This window comes from Plasmodium gaboni, chromosome 6 (genome assembly GCF_001602025.1).
Source record: "Plasmodium gaboni strain SY75 chromosome 6, whole genome shotgun sequence".
Lineage (NCBI taxonomy): Eukaryota > Apicomplexa > Aconoidasida > Haemosporida > Plasmodiidae > Plasmodium > Plasmodium gaboni.
The window spans coordinates 131,927-134,783 of NC_031486.1; the positions used below are offsets into that span (position 1 = coordinate 131,927).

The 2,857-nt window shown below is 14.6% G+C and overlaps 1 protein-coding gene across 1 annotated transcript; it reads left to right on the forward strand.

The window, feature by feature from the left end:
* Positions 1–197: 197 nt before the first annotated feature.
* On the forward strand, positions 198–731 carry PGSY75_0605000 (putative 50S ribosomal protein L24; the record flags this gene model as incomplete). The annotated part of the gene is made up of 1 exon (XM_018784628.1): positions 198–731. One exon carries the CDS (start codon positions 198–200, stop codon positions 729–731), a length of 534 nt encoding a protein of 177 aa, XP_018642682.1.
* Positions 732–2,857: the final 2,126 nt, after the last annotated feature.

A 2,857-nucleotide genomic window follows, 5' to 3' on the forward strand; every position in this document is an offset into this window, starting at 1 on the left:
AAGGAAATTAATAAAATATAAATTGTTTTCAAAAAAGGAAAAACATATAAATAAATAAATAAATATATATATATATATATATATATATATAATATATATATATATATGTTATAATATTTTGACATCGCCATGCAATTTTATCATTTATCATTTTGATTTTCCTTTTGTGTAATTAAAAAAATGAAACAAGGGGAAAAATGTTTTGGTCTTCATTTATAGGAAAAATTAATCAACTGCCAGTTTTGAGCCAGTTAAATAATACTTTTTTGAAAAATGTAAGTGTCAGAAATCATAAAATTATTAAACCAAGAAATATTATTAAGATGTGGAAAATAAGAAAAGGAGATGAAGTGAAAGTAATATCTGGAAAAGATAAAGGAAAAATAGGAGAAGTATTAAGTTGTGACAAATTTAGGAATATGGTAAAAGTCAAAGGATGTAATATGAGGAAACTTTTTGTTGATAATAAATTCGTTTATATTGAAAAAAAAATACATTATTCAAATGTTCAATTAATAGATAATTTTTTAAAAACAAATACAAAGGTAGCTTTAAGATATACAGATGATAATCAAGTTATTAGAATATCAAAAAAATCAGGAACTGTTATACCATGGCCTAGTGAAAAAACAAAAGAAGAAGATTATGATCAAATTGAAGAAAACCCTTTAGATACTTTGCCTCAGGAAGCTTTAAAAAAAACATATGATTATAAAACGGAATTATCTTAGAAAAAAGAATACATAAATATGTACAGATAAACATAAATACATATATACATATATATATATAAATATATATATATATTATGGTATGTCATATTTTTATATGTTTACATAATCTTTATTATTTTCTTTTCTTTTTTTAAATATTTTATAACCAATTTTTTGTATATTTTTTTTAAGTTATTATTTTAAAAGATACTTTTTCATTATAAATAAAAGGTCACCATTTTATGTGACATTTTTTTAAACTTAAGAACATAAAAAATAAAAATTATACAATAAATATATATATTCAATATCATATCTATATATTTTATATATATATATATATATAAATCATCCAATACATATTTATAAATGAATGGAAAATTGAGGGGTCTTTTTTTTTTTTTTTTTTTTTTTTACTTTTAAATAAATATTACATAAACATAACATATATTAAAATACTTTATTTTAAAAAATAAATCAAAAAAGTTCATAACATATGTAGTAATGTCTTTCAATAATTAATTTGACATAATACATATATTATCTTTTAAAGCACTTTTTAAAATAATTATACAAATATATAATTAATAGTATCCTTCTTCTTTTTATATTCCCCTCTTCCCACACTTTAAAAAAAATAAAATAAAAATTTATATTTTTTTTACAAAATACAAATTATGGTCATGACTTAAAATTTTTTTAAAAAAAAATTTATAAAATATATATTAATATATAAAAATATATGTATATATATCATAATAAAATAAAATATAAATTTTTTATATTTATAATATTATAGCATTCGGATTGCACAAAATTTGGGCTATTTTTATTATATAATATTAATATATATATATATTATTTTTATAGTTATTTATATTTATTATATATAATAATATACAGTATACATAATTTTTTATTTACTACTTATATTTATAATTAAAAATATTGGGGTACATATTATATAATATATAAATAAAAATAAATGCTCATTTAAAAAAATAAATTACATATGCATTATATTATTATATATATATATTATATCCTGTATATATATATAAAATTATAAGAAAATTGTATTATATAAACATAATAAAATATTATTAAAATTTTTGTAATATTATAATAATTTTTATTTATGTTATATAAATATATTATTTATTATTATTTTTTTTTTTAATATTTATATCCATTAAAATTTTTTTTTTTCATTAAGTAACATAAGAAATAGAATAAAAAAAAAATTCGTAATTTTAATATAAAAATTAATATTATATATATATATTTTTAAATATTTATAATTTCATCATAATTTAAATTCATTTTTTTTTTTTTTTATTTATATATTATATAAATATTTTTTTTTCCTCATATTTTTTTTATATAATATAAATATATATACTGATTTATAATTTTATAATGTTCTTTTTTCATGTATTAAAAAAAAGAAATATATGTATAATTATATATATATGAATGGAAAAATATAAAATATATCGTTTTTTATTTAAAGATAAAGGAATTTAATTTTATCATACATATAATATAACATCTTCAAATTTTTTTAAAAAATTAAAGGAAAGTTTTATATATATGTAACGTAAGGGGAAAAAAAAAAATTAAAATTAAAATATTAAGGTAAAAATAAATATTATATAATATATAATTATATATATTTATAGCCCATTTAAAATATATATAAATACTGAAGAAGCATTTTCCTATACCTATATCAGATGTTTATTTATCATTATATATTTTTGATGAGAAGATTTTGACAAATTATAATTTTTGACAATTATAGAGTATTTATTTAATATGGTATATTTTATTTATAATTTTTTTTTTTTTTTTCTGTTATCATAAATTAAAAATAAAATAATATATATATATATATATATATACTTATATGTGCATATTTGGTTTGCATTGGATATTTTATATATATTTTTTCCTTTCTGCAAATGTTTATATATATTTCTTTCTTTTAATTTTAATATAAATTTAAAAAAAAAAAAAAGGAGGAGGAGATCAAATAGTCCCGTATAATTATATATATTATATATATATATATATATATATGTATATTATAACCATATTTTATATTATATTATTTTATTTTTATTGAAGTATACCAGTATATA